The sequence below is a fragment of the Harpia harpyja genome, chromosome 6, assembly GCF_026419915.1.
Source record: "Harpia harpyja isolate bHarHar1 chromosome 6, bHarHar1 primary haplotype, whole genome shotgun sequence".
NCBI classification, from domain to species: domain Eukaryota; kingdom Metazoa; phylum Chordata; class Aves; order Accipitriformes; family Accipitridae; genus Harpia; species Harpia harpyja.
In genome coordinates this window covers 10,092,233-10,106,568 of record NC_068945.1, presented here as the reverse complement: position 1 = coordinate 10,106,568, position 14,336 = coordinate 10,092,233, and the positions used below count along the sequence as shown (strand labels likewise).

Here is a 14,336-nt window from a genome sequence, read left to right as displayed (position 1 = left end):
GAAACCGAGCCAGAAGATGTCCTCCGAGTCACACCTCAAGCACTCTGGCTGTAGGCAGGCAGGCAGACAGAAACCACTTCGTGCAGTCCAGTGGTGAGCAGGAGTGGGCTACACAGCACCCCAGGAAGTTTCATACCCAAAAAGGACGTACTCCATGCAGAGGTAAGTGCCCCCTGAGGGGCCGTTTGACCAGCCTAGAGCTGGGACCAAGTAAATCACCCTTGAAATGTGTACATGGTGGATGCCAGGTCTGAAGCATCAAGGCGTCTGCTCTGCAGATCTGCTCCTATTTGTCCACAGCATTTGCTCATGTGAACACAACCTCTGATGCCACCGGCACCCCCAGGTGGCAGGTGCCAATTCTCTCTCTGTCCCCAGCTTTTCCCTGCCCAGGAAACTAAGCAGAACAGCTATGGGGGATGCAGCTCTGCAGAAGACCAGAGTGATACAGAACAAGACAAACTAAGTTTTAGCAAATGAGACAAATGGAGGTTACACAAAATAGACACCTGGTAGCTGATGCTACCAGTGATTAAGACAGAGCAGGAAACAAACCATGAAATTAGGTCTATTACAACTGACTCCATCAGGTTTTAATCTGCTTTGCCTGGATTTAACAGTTGAGAAGGATCTTCCTGACAGTCCTCCCTGGCTGCAGGATTACTATTTGTGTGTGTAAAGCTAAGCAGGTGCATAAACGCTTTCCTGGCTCAAGCTGAAAGGCTTTTCCTAGGCTGGCACTCCTAGAAATGGGGAAAAACTCCTGACAACTGCCCAGCCACCTACCCACACCAGTCACAGGGTGACCTCCTTAGTATATCCAAATAATTTGACCAGTCTGGTTTTAAATGTTCACTAAAAAAAGAATGAGTACTACAAAGCTGTCTTCAGGAGCTGCATACCTAGTTCCTTTAAAATTGATGGCAGCTGAGCACTTAAAACTTGTCAGTAGTTTAAAGTAGTAAGTGGAACAATGAGCAAAACTGGAAGACTATACTATAGATCATTAAAACTCCTTTTTATTTACATATTCAACCTAAGCCTTCCTATGTTTCCATTGGTCCTATTCCTTCTAGTTCTGTTTCCTGGATCTAAGACTGTTTCCTCTCTTGCTGTGATGCTTGAACTCCCTCATACAACGATCACCTTGCTTGTCCAACACACATTTAGCTCTTTTTAATCTTCATGAATCAATCTCTTCCGATGCTTTTTCACTCTGTCATCCTCCCCTGAACTCTTCCCAGTGTGTCAACAGGTTTCTGGGTTTGATGTACCCAAATTACACACTTTCTCACCACTGCTTAATTAACAATTCACAGCCTATATAAGTCTCTTTCTTTTACTGATTCCTAATATTTTGTTTCATTTCCTAAACACACCAGTATTAGTAACAATAGCCTCCTTACATCTTACCAACATGTGCAGCTCTATAGAGCAGTGGTCTTCCAGGGGAAGTGCAAGAAAATCCATTGGGGTGTGGGAAGAAAATATTTTTTTAATATTAATAAATAAAATTAAATTTAAAAATACTTCACAAATACTATTTTTTATCTTTCTTATCCTTTTAAATTTCTATTCATGTGTATGTTTTATAATGTACATAATATATTATTGCAGTAGTAAATTAATATAATTTACAAATAAACAATGTACATATATTGGGACTTCATGTTCAAAAATTTTTTACTGATACAGGTGCACAATTAAAAAAGCTTGGAGACCACTGCTATAGAAGTAAGACATGGTAACATACATGTATTTTAAGTCTTAAGCTATTTGTACCAGAAAATCCACCCTGTTGCCACTGTGCATGCTACAGCATATACCACATCTGCTGGTGAACTCACCTGGCACGGGGTCAGGCCTTGATGACTGACACCGGGACTGCCTGCACAAACTGCTGCCATCATTCCCCATGGTTAGTGGTCTAACCAGAGAAAAGTGAGGGTGTGTGGGAGAGTTTGGACTTTGGCACCAGGCACTCTGATTAGGGAAAAGGGATGCAGAGGTCTTTTTTTCCCTGTAAACAGAAATTCAATTAAGTTTACTGTGTGTATTTCACACATTTTGCACATGCATGTATGTGCACAGGATATAAAAAGTATGTATATTTTATCTATTACTGCATTATTTATTGTATTGCATTAGCATATTTATTATTGTATTTTGCATAGATTTACTGTGTTTACTGCACACATACATAAAATTTATGCAATATACCTAACAAACAGCACACATATATTTGACACATTCTGCATTTAGTTGTAGGTGGAAGAACTGCAACTGCTATATTTTTTGATGTATCACATTATAATTTACCATTTGCCTTTGGTTATAAGTCTGCCAGACTTGAACTCTTTGCACTGAATTTTTACATAATTTCTCCCTGCTTCTTACTTAGTTTCTTTGGAGAGTTTGAGCAAAAGTGATTTAGCCATTTTTAAGAACAAAGCTTGTGAAGAACAGCCAGTTTAACCTATGCCGAAAACTGTTCATCTTCTGAACATCTCCAGCCACAGTCTGGAGAAGAAATTTAGAGAAGAGCAATTACCCCAAACACAAGAAGGGTCACCCACCTTTTTTGTGAAAATATATTCAAATTGGCCAATCCTTTATTTTTGAAATACATGTTTTTCTGTTGTGAACCTGGCTCAAAAGCTCCAGGAACCAATATTCTGGAGGGGACTTAGAAAAAAACACCAATATTGCATTCCTTATTCAAAACAGTGAATGTCTCAGCTCAGGGGTTCTTGACTGAGACCTGGGTGCCCAAACGAAACTGTCCTCAGCGAGACAAATGAACCACACTTTTTCATAGTGCTACCAATTTAAGTTTGATACAAATGCTAGAAGACAGTTCTGAAGCAGTTTAGAAAGCAATGGTTATCGGTCCCTAGCCCGGTTCAAAGCACAGTGGGCTGAGAGAAGATCCACCCTTCTCAAGACGAAGGTAAATAGTTCTGCAAACATCAACATTTTTTGGCTGAAAGCTTTCCAAGTTGTGGTCTCCAAATGGTGCCATCCAAACACTCAAAAGACAATATGTAATAATAAAGTCACATTTTAAGAAGATTTTTACTTAGATTTTACTTTCCACTTAGTCTTGACTGACAACGAACGCACTCCTATCAGGAGTTTTGCGCTGGGTTCTTGTCTGAAGGTAAAGGTGAATTCTTATTTTCAAAATTCCAAAGCTTTACAAAAATTGCTTGCCAAGATGCTCATTTAAAAGCGTTCACTTACAGAGCCAGTCTGGCACAATGCTGCAATTACAGAGTACACACAATGAACGTCAGATACCTTTTAATGAAGCTTTTTTTTCTTGTTTGCCATTGGTCAGCCTTCTTCCACTCTGTATCAGTTATTGTAAATTCCTGTTCATTTTCCCATCCCTCTTTTTGCTTTGCTGTTGAGAAAGTTGGTATAACAATGTTCTCAGATTTCTCACTTTCCTCTTTCGCCACCCATCCTTGCCTTCTGTTCCAGTAGAGAGGAGTGTACCAAGCCACAGCCTGAAAAAAAGAAAAACCAACGTATCACTGCTTATTTATATTCTACATTTTTTCGTCAAGATAATTTTTTGTTGTAGACAAACTAGGAAGGGCTGAAAGGGTAGGCACTCCAATGTATTTCTGAGTTATTTATCATTTGAAAGAAAAATACTAATTGCAGCCACCAAATTCTAGCTTTTTTAATTTGGTCTTTAAAATCCATTTCCAGCCTTTAAATATATTTCGAGTAGACTCATCATCTAAGAGCCTTGACATTCCACTGCTCCAATTAAGTAAACTAGACAAAGAAGGAGAGAAAAGAGGACATGACAATTCTGCAAGTATGTCAAAGGCTGCTGAAGGAAGAAAAAGCAATCTGTTCTCCATGTCCACAGTGGATAGGACAAGAAGGAAAGGACTAACACTGAGGCTGAAAAAGTTCAGTTTAGGCACCAGGAAAGCTTTTCTAAGCATACAGAGAGTGAGGCACTAAAGCAGATTGCCTGGGGACATGGCAGAGTCCCCGTTACTGAAGGTCTTCCAGGACTACCTAAGGAAGTGACAGCCAGGAGCAATCCTGGCAGAGGTAATCACGTCTCAAGTTCCCTTTCAGCCTCTGATTCCCTGGCATTGATGTAATAGCAAGTATGGCCAAACTGAGCTAGAAGAGGAGTAAATGTGAAAAGGTGAGACCAAAAGTCAACATTCACTTAACAGTTTGTAAGGTGTAAATTACGTTACCTTGGGGAAGCTTTATAACTTACGCTGTTTATGAAAATCACAGGTCTTTTCCATATTGTCACTAGTACGAGTTTATCTAGCTACAAATGACCGAAACCATAGTTGCCATTGGACAGCTATAGGGTAAAAAATTATCTTGGGCTCTTTCTCATGCCCAAGTCAACACAAGTTTGCCTAAAAATATTCAACACAGTTGCCAATCCGATGGCAGTTACTAATGGGCAGCCATGGGGTGAACAGCCCTGGGCATAGCTGGATCTTTCATGGCTGAAACACGGTGGAAGAGGACAGTGGTCTGGCAATTCACACTTGTGGAGGCCCTACTTCGATTGCTGTGAGGACGTCAGCTTTTCATTCAACAAGTGGAGTCATCAATCTACTGTTTTTCTTCAGTCCTTCAGATCCTAATAATTAACATCCCCACTGAAGCAAGGTTAACAGAAAGAGATCACAGCTTTGCTATCTTTGGATTGCTTGTGCTTAATTCTACAAGGACTTTAACAATATGATCCTAAATCTCTGAAGGAAATCCAGTGATAAAGCTGTCTGGGTAAGGAAATGTGGTGATTTTGCTCAGGGCACTCACTTGACCGCTAGGCTCACAGAGAATGGTAGCACAGTCAAGGGTTGTCCTAAATCTCTCCAGGTCCTTCCAAAGAAAATCTGAGGGAGGTTTGTGAAGCACTGTAGCATCTGCTGCCCAAACCTGCAAAGATCAAGCAGCCATTAGATTAAAGACAAAATGGGTATTTATATAATATAAGAACTCAGTAAAAGCATCAGGTTTTCCTGTTCCTTTTTGATTTTTGTAACATTGGTCACTATTTGATCTGTGAAATCAAAGCTGAAAGAACTATATTTCAAGACTCGCAGCTTAGTTATAGTGATTATTTTCAAGTATGTCTCATGTGGATTAACAGAGATTAGCAAAGGCACATTTTTCAAAGTGTGATAGTAAATCCTGGGCTTTTTGGTCTGGCTTGCTAAGAGTAAGATTAAAAATAGGCAGTTTATTTTATTTTCTGAATTACCAGGGGCATTGGAAGAGATCTGTAATATCAGCTTTAAAATTCCAGTCTCTTCTTGATTCTGGATTCCCTCTGTTTGGGGAGAAGCTGTCTCTACTGGAGACTATAAAATTTTTGTACTTTTATGCTTATACAAAAGATTTAACAATGTTGTGCTTTATAAAGTGAACACAATTATCTGTTACCTTTATCACTATTTGCAGTAGCAAAAGGACCCGTTATGCAAACACTTCTCTTATGTAAGACAACCACAACATGCTTTTGCAAACCGTGTTCTTAAAAGTTTTGGCATTTGCCATCTGTGAGAAAACAGCTTCAACCATTTCCTGGGAGCCAAAACAATTCTCATTCAATTTTAAAGGAGAAGTATCTTGAAAAAAAAAAATAACGCTCTCTTCCAAAAGTGTTCACCATACGGCACTCTGCCAAGGTGTATTTGTGGCTTTTTCACACATACACCAGAAGACAACATTGACTGTGGCTCTTCTGGGCCCCTGGCAGCTTGCATTTCCAGCTTTCTTCTAAGAGGGCACATGCAGGGATGCATTGATCGGCATTGAGCTTGGTGATGAACATGGACTTTGCCTCCTTTTATTCTGTGAGGCTTCAATTTTCATCTCAGAAAAAGAAACAAGCACTGGTGATAAAAGAGGCTTCAGGCCATATTCCAACCATCTACACTGGCATCTACTTGAGCATTTTGCCTTGGTTCATGTGTTGCTCTCCCAGGGAGCTGGGGCCTCGAAGTTCTTCCTAGCTGACTGTCTGACCCAGACACTATTGTACATGAATTTTAGATGCAAGAGTTGGCAGCCTGAATACAACCCTTTGAAATTAAACCAGCAGAAATTTTCTGCTTGCGTATGCTGAAACAGAAGCTGTGGTTGACCTTCTACCTCAGTCGGTTGTTCACCCAAGAGCCCTTTAATGATAATGGGAACAGCAATCTTGTCAATGACTTCAAGCACTGATTGGAGCACTTCAGAAAGGACTACTTTTGGGGTGGGTGGGAATGTTTGGGGCATCAAAGCCAGCTAAGAGGAAACCATTTCTGGGGAGATTTGCAAGGTGTCTTGCAGCCAGCCAAGCAGCCAGCACCTTTACCCAGTACAACAAAGGCTGTGCCTACCCAGAGGTTGCTGGAGGCCGCATGCAGACACCAGCAGATGTTCCTCAGCTACACCTACAACTGAGCCTTGGTCACATCTAGTTCACACATTCAAGTCTTTTTCACTACCATGGATATCAGATGCATATATTTGTTGTTTTCTATTTAAAGCTTTTCTGGGGTATGATGAAGCCATCTGACTCTTTGCATCTTAGATCCTACCTATCTCTCTAACTCTTATTCAAACTGGCAAAAAGATACATCTGAACTAGCTGGAGGGGAAGTAATCTTTGAAGAGCAGCAGCCCATGCACTGAATTTTTAACGTATAGTTCTGCATGACATCAAAGGAGAGCACAGAATAGGAAACTAAGACACAGAGTGTCATCATTTTGCCTAAAGTCATTCAAGGCAAAGCCAGGAACAGAGTCCCATTGCCAGACAGCGGTTTATGGCTTTCTCTGCTGGGTAACAGCTGTCCTCAGATAGTGGGCACAGTCTGGAAAGCAATGTAGTTTTTCTTTTTATTTTCAGTTGAGACCCTACTATAGTGATACCTCAGACTATACGTATTAATTGCTTCAGTAGCAACACATAAAACTCATTTCCTTTCCAGTTCTATTATTTATGGGTTTCCGATCTAGGGTGCACACCCTTTGTTGGCAAACACTGCACAACTCAATATTCTGAGAGTATGGGGAGATTTTTATGGGAGCAATGGTTGGAAAAAGCAATGCATCAAACAAGGACTTTCCAGAAGAGCTTCCCATTGCTGGTCAATATGAAATGCTGGACATGTCATGCAAATGCCAGGCTTGATGGACATTAGTAGCTGCTTCTGAATTCATCATTATTTGTGAGTGTCAGCCTTTCTGAAAATACAGACTTAAGTTTGACTCTATGCCATCAGGCTAAAAGTGTACACTAGTCTGCCAGCTGAGAAAAGGCATTCAAACCCCCCACACTCACTGTCACGGTGGAGTTGGGCCCCATCCTGGTCTTGGGGGGAAACCGAAATACAGCCACTAGTTGACCTTGGATGTCCTGCTTCAAGAGATAATCCCCAATGCTTTCCTCTTTTTCTGGGGCACAGTTCAGAATCTTTACAAAATGACCACCTGGATCAATTTCAGCAATTTTCAAATTTCCAATAGCACTGAAAGAACAGAAGTTGATTTGAAAGTGAAAAAACATTGCTTAATTGAAAAAATACATGTATTTCTTTATAACAACTAGCCTAGATGTCAGTAATTAATGGTAAGTAAACATACCACAGGCAGCATATTTACAGCACTGCCATTCTACTTTTTATGCAGTGCCTTTCATCTCAAAAAATCCATTTGCATTAAAATTAGTATGTTCTATTTCTCTTTCACACTTAGGTAGCATCAATTACCATCAGAAATTAAAAGATTCTTTATGGGGCAAAAAGTCATCAGTATACCATTTGAATTTGGTTTTGTCTAAATCTATACAGGCTACAACCTCTAAGGCTGCCTTGGGTATTTAGCCTAGTATGATTAGTGGAAGTTGTGTAGTTGACTCCCTTCGTAAGTTTAGAAAATTCCTCCTGTTCATCAGTATACCTTTCTCCTCCTGCCTCTCACTGGTTTTTGCCTCCTGGAGGAAGACAAATCTTCATTATTAACACTTTATTAGTAACTAACTCAGAGAGACTCCATGCTACAAGACTGAGATTTCATCCCTGCCTTGCTTCAGAATCACAGCAAAGTGGGGTCTGTTTTGCATCTGCAGTAAGATCAGGGACTTCTTGCATGAGCAGGGAAACACTCGATCTCCCTTAAGCACTGGAAAACAAATTTATTACTTGAGTGTTCCTTTAAGTAGCACACATGTCAAGGGAGCACTTTTAAACACTCAGTCCCAGGCTGTAATACTCATCATAGGTCTTATTAGACAGGTTGTGAATGAAGTCTAAGAATCCTTCAGCTCTTGATGTGGCATCTACTGCAATAAATTTTATTATTTAGCACTGGTGCAGTATCTTGTCTGTCTTCTGTGCGTGTAATGCTTTTGCCCTTGCCACATTCGTCTTGTTCCAGTAAGTTTAAGTCATAGACCTCTGTGTGTATAGTAAAGGTTGACCCAACAGCCCAGACAGCCTATGTGCTTGCTCAACATAGCCAAATCCTCATCAACAGTGTGACAAATACTGCTCACCCACCTCAAATAATTCAGCTATGTGGTGTAGCAGTGAGTCACACTTGCTCACGACAGCCAGGCTGCCTCCAGGCTGCTGCTAGCATTGATAGATTTGGAAGCAGAGCCACAGGGAACTGCCCCCTCCCTGGCCAGAGAAGGCGTGCATTGCAAATGTAACACTTGGGTGCCTCTCTGCCTTCCTGCAAACTTTGGGAACTCCAGAGTGTCCCTCCTCCCACTCAGTCCTGGTCTATTTGTGCTTCACATCAGCAAGGAGAGACCTGGAGACAGCTCACTGGAGACGTAGAGCCTTGGAGGAGCTTTGGCAGCACAGCCAGGCTGAGGGGCTCCTCACCTTCAGACTCTCCCCCTCTTCGGACTGCTTGCTTTCATCTGGCTGCCACAGTTAGGCACATTTCTCCTTCCTCCCTGCTCACAGGACCACACTCTAAACTGGATTGCCGAAATAACCCAGTGTAAAAGGTTTGGGGGGGACATTATTTTAACCTGAGCTTTTTTGGCAGCCTCCACAAGCTGCTGTATCAGTGCAGCTGAAGGGATGGCTAGCTGTGCTTCAAAACTTTGCAAACTGCCAATGCAGAGAATGATCCTTTGGGATCCCCCAGTTTGTAAGTCATCGTTTACACATGCAGTAAACATGCAGATATGAAATGCTGTGACTCAAATCCACAGTTGCTTTCTACATACGTCACTACAGTCCCAGAGCTCCAGCAGTGGCCTAGGACTCCACTGGGCTCTAAAAACAGAATGACACCAGCAACAAAGAGGAATCCCTGACATTTTTACCCTCTGGAAGGGTGTAGAGCCAGTTAAGTCAATGGGAGAAAGCTTTTAAACCATACAGAAGGCAAAGATCTTCCCGATCTCCCATTTCTCTCTCTCTGTGCAAGGAAAGTGAAGGAAATGTTTTGGGTGACAAAATGTATCTAGGAGGAGGACAGGAAAAAGCAGATGAGGAAAGACAACTCCTAAAATGGTCTTAAAAGGCCATTTAATGGTGTAACATTGCAAACAGCAGAATCCTGGTTGATAAAGGAGTGAATAATGAGGGTCCAGGGTAGTGTAACTTGCCCTAAACAAGACCTCAGGTTGAACCTAGTGAAGCCAGGGAGACTTGGGAACATAAAATGGGGCTGACAGGAATTTCTGATACAACACACAGGACTGGTAAAGGAGCAAATGATAGGACATGGGAATTCGGTGTCGGAAGCTGCTGAAGCATGCAACACAGAGCTGCCAGCTTGCGTCCAGGCAGTCCACTGCCTCACAGCCATGCTGGCTGAAGGAGAAGGTCAGATCCAAAGCTGCAAGAGTTAAACAGCAAACGTGGCTCAACAATGTCTAAGGATGAATCCGGCAAGAGCTGTTAGTGATAAAGAAGAGTAAATGGGCCTGATCATCCTTCAATCTCAAATGCTTCTGAATCAATTGGGCACTCTCCTGTGCCAGCTCAGAGAGCACAGTACTTTTTATGGGTATGGGATGTGAATGCATCATCACGCAATTCTCCTTCCAGGCATGAAAATATAGCTTCCTTCTGTGGACAACTCCCAGTATCTAGAAGAGCCTAGGAGAAGCTGTTAGTTCTTGATGATCCTGCTCTGGGTAGGATTTCCAAGGTAATGGCTCTCTGGCATCTCCCTTTTGTTCCTGGGAGAAGCCATCCCCTGACTCAGCCCAGGATTAAGAGCAATCTTTATTCTCTGCCTGTACATCCGAAACAGAGCCTCTAAGTCAAGAGCTCCTTCTTTGTTAACACATGTAAATCTAAAAAAAACTCTGTAAGAATCAATGTCAGTTTTTCATATAGGCATGGGGTCTGCACATAGCAAAAGAGTGAAGTGGAAGAAAAGCAGAAAGGAAGGAGAGCAGGCAGCTCCACACCCGACACCAAGGACCTTGACTCCACTCACCACAAAACTTAAGAGCAGGTATAATTCTCCTCACTTGTAAGAGAAAGTGAAGCTCTCATACACCCTCCTTCACACTCTTTTCTGCTCTTTTCCTGAGACGTCTATCTTTAGTCAGTCATCTTTGCTGTATGTTTCTTTAAATTGTAATTGGATAATCTTCCGGATTTTGGGGGACCCCTTTGTCAGAGGAATTCCTGGGGATATAGCCCTTATTTGATGAAATTCAGAGTGGCTAAATTAACAAAGGACTGACTAAACATAAGATTCTTTTTTTGAACTGGAAATTCTGTTTTCCAGCAAGTATTTTTAAGAAACTGTCACCCTATAATAAAATACGTATGCTTGTACCTTCATGTTCCAGTATATTATTTTCTGCCAAACAAGACTCTGAATTTATTAATATCACGATCTATGTGTATGTCTCATTGGGAATTTGGACCTTAGCCTGTGCGCTTCTTACCATTGACCTTAAAAATCCCAAATGTATAGGCACCATTTGAACTAATTTCCCCAAACCCATTTGGTTTTTGCACTCTAAGTGTACATGCAGCTCTTAGTCCCATGCCAAAGCCCTACACATAACAGGGGGGAGGGAGCTGGTGGGGAAAGTGAGACCTGCAGAATTTCTCCAAGAACTTGTACAGCCAGCTAGCTGCTGGACCGCAACAGACTTTTGTGAGTTTAAGAGGGAATAACTTCTCTAAGGAGATGTTCACTGAAGGCTTCAAGGCTTTTTTAAGTAAGTTAGTTTACCTTTCAAAATAATGGACCAGCTCCTGTGAGACAGGAGCTAAAGTGCGTGGTGGAGAGGTTGGTGTGTGTTGATGTTGTAGTTTCTTCTGCTATGTGCTAATATTCTCTGGTGGAACAGAATCCATTTTCTATAATGTACATAGCACTGAACATTGCAGAGGGAGGAAAAAATGTCAATGCTTTTGGTAGAATGGGGTGCAACAGCCATGGACCTATAACCTGCCATTAGGATGCCATTTGAACTGCTCCTCTCTGAGCTGATAGAGGTAGCAACAAGGCATTTTAACCACAAAACACGCCATGAATTCAAGTCTTTCTAAGCACCTAAGTCTTTAAGAAAGTCACAGATTGATACTATTATTACGCTGGGAAAGGCTTATGTCCATAAGTATGAATCTATTTATTTGTATGGCAACAGATTTAACTATACTAGAGGGACAGGACAGGAAAAGTCCTGGGAGAAGGCTCAGCTCACTCTTTGTGAAAGGCTGTGAAACATTGCATACCTAGTAACTGCACGCAATTGTAGGCCTGAAATGCCAAGGTTCAGCTGAGATCCCAAGTGCTTTATAGATCAGGGCTTTAACTTAAGCCATCCTTAGTATGTAGCACATGCACTTAGTACAAAACAGATATCAATTATTTTCAACAGCCATGTACAGAATTTCAAGTAGCAGTTTCTATTTTTCTTGTTTTCTGCAAAACAGACGCCCCCAAAATACAGCAGATTTAACACTGCTCAGGTGCAAAAGCCAGAGCAAGGTTTAGGGTGACATTCACATCAAACAGACACTATGGCTGTCTCTAAGCATCAGTGCCAGAACACGTGACAATACTATTAGTCTCCTTGCACACAGCTGATAGCTGAAAATCCTAATGCAGTGAATCCAATCCTGATGCCACTGAAAATCCAGATGCCACTGAAAATCCTGATGGCTCAACTCCCATCCTGTTCTCAGTATGACATTAGTTAACAATCTAATTAAACACATAAGCTTCAAGGTGCTTTAAGAATGTTCACATATTCTCAAAAGCAAATGGATGTAAATTAAACTTGACTATAAACAATAAAACCAAAATATCCTAGTTGGCCGAAACCACATATATCTACTAAGTTTGTGTACACTTGTACTGTGGCTTCACAACAAATCAGATCCAGTCATACTACTAATCAATTCTCTATAGAAGTATTACTAAATTATGTGTTCACACTGTGTACACTCAAAGGATGTTGTATAATGCAATACCAAATTAAAACATTGGGTATTGTGTACTACAATGTAATTTTATTTATTTAATGGGTATAACAAGAAAAGGTATAGTTTAAATTCAAATTGAGTGGAAGAAAAAAAAAAAGTGCTAATGTGCTGGCATCATGGAATACCATAATAGTAATGAATCAAATGCGAATTAAAAGAATTGCTTAATTTACACATTTAACAAGTTTAACCACACACAAAGCAAACTGTCATCACCTTTTACTCTTTATCTTCAACAATTAGCAGAGCTAATGACTTCTTTTGCTTTCTGTAGGAGACAAGATGTGATTCAATCCCCACTGGAGAACAGTTCACACAATACAAGGAAATGCATAAAGGGGAAGGTGATCTCTTTTATCCCCTAATGTTTATTTAGAGTTATTCTCCCCAAGCCCAGTCAAACAGTATGGCGTATCTCATTATTTGGAAACAGCTTTAGAGTTCTGAACACAACTGGAGCTTTCACGCTGGCTTTCAAAGGTATCTTTTCATGGCTCTCCCTATAATGTCCTGGGAATTACACAGATCTCTTTACGGAAACATATGCGAGGAGCACCATGGGTTTACAAAGACTAAGTCTATGAGAAAAATGCATATAAAGTCAACGGAATTACAAAATGAATGAGAGCAGGGAGACCAGCAGGCATCAAAGAACTGGGAGTCAGGAAAGCGTTTGATAAAGTGCCTCTAAAAATATTATCTCCCATTGGCTTAGACATAAATACTGTCACAGGAACTGTCTGAAGGACTGCAAACAAGGAATAATAATAGACAAGGGGCTTGTGTCTCATATGTTCCCTATAGGGACAATGGGAAGCTCTCATTTCATGGAGCATCTCCACTTGTGATGTGTGAGGGGGAATAAAACAGCTGGTTAATAAAATATGTAGATAACATTAAGTTGAGAGGAGAGGGTAGGGGAACACAAATGAGAGCAAGAGAAATAATACAAAGAGCCCTAGAGAGCTTAGAAATATGGGCAGGAAATAAGTGAGATGCAGCTCTTGGAAAATGGTACACTAATTTATCAGGGGGGAAATAGCATTCACTGGAGGGAAAAGTATGGAGAGCAATAATGCTGAAAGAAGGCTAGGAGGAAGCCAATGATGCATTTGCAATCTGACAGAACAAAAAAGGCTGTTACAATTTTATGGTACTGTCCTTGTGGAGTAGGGAGCACGGAGTGGAAGATTGCCCTTGTGCAGCTGTGGAGAGGGGAAGCTGGAAATACTGATCCTGACGTCCACATGCACCAGTGCCTGGTGTGACCAGGCTTCACTGACTATAAGAAAATTCCTCCTAGGAGTAAATGCAAGTAAAGAGAGTTCTCCCACTTCTAATACAGACAACACAGAGTTCATCCACTCCTCAGTCTTGGCCTGAGGCACCAAACATGCAACCTCATCCATGATGCTTTGTTTTGTTTTAAGTACTACTCTGCTAGAAACTCTGGATTTAGGCTGGCATGAGACCAGAATAAAATGCACTGGGTTCATTTTAGGACATCTCATCACCAGAAAAATATTGACAATTAACAAGGAATTATAGAAGGGTACAAAAATGATAAGGGATCCAGGGGCTAATTTGTGGGGAAAAAAAAGTAAAAGAACTAAAATGCTTGTCTTCAGTAGATAATCACAGGGACATGCGATAACCAGAATGGGTATAGCAGGTGGGTGGAAAATCCCCAAAAGGCAAAGGCTTTGTGCAGCTGAACTATCACCAATTAAATATCATTGTAAAAGGAGAAATGTAGATTGAGTATTGTGAAAGCAACCTTAGCAATAAGCATGTGCAAAAAATCCACTGAACAACACAGTAGGAAGTAGTCTGTAGCAGACAGTGTCCGCATAGGGGCTA

General features: G+C 41.1%; 1 protein-coding gene across 1 annotated transcript in view; it reads right to left on the bottom strand.

The window, feature by feature from the left end:
• Positions 1 to 3,440: 3,440 nt before the first annotated feature.
• The window catches only part of LMNTD1 (lamin tail domain containing 1), a gene marked incomplete at its 3' end in the record, with an annotated part of 131,225 nt that continues 120,329 nt past the window's right edge, over positions 3,441 to 14,336 (bottom strand). The window contains exons 6-8 of the mRNA XM_052789888.1: positions 7,337 to 7,523; positions 4,819 to 4,938; positions 3,441 to 3,512 (exon numbers count right to left, since the gene is read on the bottom strand). Coding sequence (XP_052645848.1) covers positions 3,441 to 3,512; positions 4,819 to 4,938; positions 7,337 to 7,523 — 379 coding nt within the window. The remainder of the gene's footprint in view (positions 3,513 to 4,818; positions 4,939 to 7,336; positions 7,524 to 14,336) is intronic.